The 385-nt window shown below is 41.0% G+C and overlaps 1 protein-coding gene across 1 annotated transcript in view; it reads left to right on the top strand.

The window, feature by feature from the left end:
* Window positions 1-208: 208 nt before the first annotated feature.
* Window positions 209-385, top strand: part of LOC137658898 (MICAL-like protein 2) — a 363-nt gene continuing 186 nt past the window's right edge. Inside the window, exon 1 of the mRNA XM_068394020.1 lies at window positions 209-385. This exon is cut by the window's right edge and continues 186 nt beyond it. Coding sequence (XP_068250121.1) covers window positions 209-385 — 177 coding nt within the window.

Below are 385 nucleotides of genomic sequence, written 5' to 3'. Positions count from 1 at the left end.
TACCAGTATTAATGAAGGCAAATAATGTCAAAGTGCCGACATTAATAAAGCCAACTGACGTCAGTGTACCGGTATCAATGAAGCCTAATGACGTCAGTGTACCGGTATTAATGAAGCCAACTGACGTCAGTGTACTGGTATTAATGAAGCTAACTGACGTCAGTGTACCAGTATTAATGAAGGAAAATTACATCAAGTACCGATATTAATGAAGCCAACTGACGTCAGTGTACCGGTATCAATGAAGCCTAATGACGTCAGTGTACCGGTATTAATGAAGCCAACTGACGTCAGTGTACCGGTATCAATGAAGCCTAATGACGTCAGTGTACCGGAATTAATAAAGCCAACTGATGTCAGTGTACCGGTATCAATGAACCCTAAT

The sequence above is a fragment of the Palaemon carinicauda genome, chromosome 19, assembly GCF_036898095.1.
Source record: "Palaemon carinicauda isolate YSFRI2023 chromosome 19, ASM3689809v2, whole genome shotgun sequence".
NCBI classification, from domain to species: domain Eukaryota; kingdom Metazoa; phylum Arthropoda; class Malacostraca; order Decapoda; family Palaemonidae; genus Palaemon; species Palaemon carinicauda.
The sequence above is the reverse complement of the archived record's forward strand: the minus strand, read 5'-3'. Positions and strand labels throughout refer to the sequence as shown.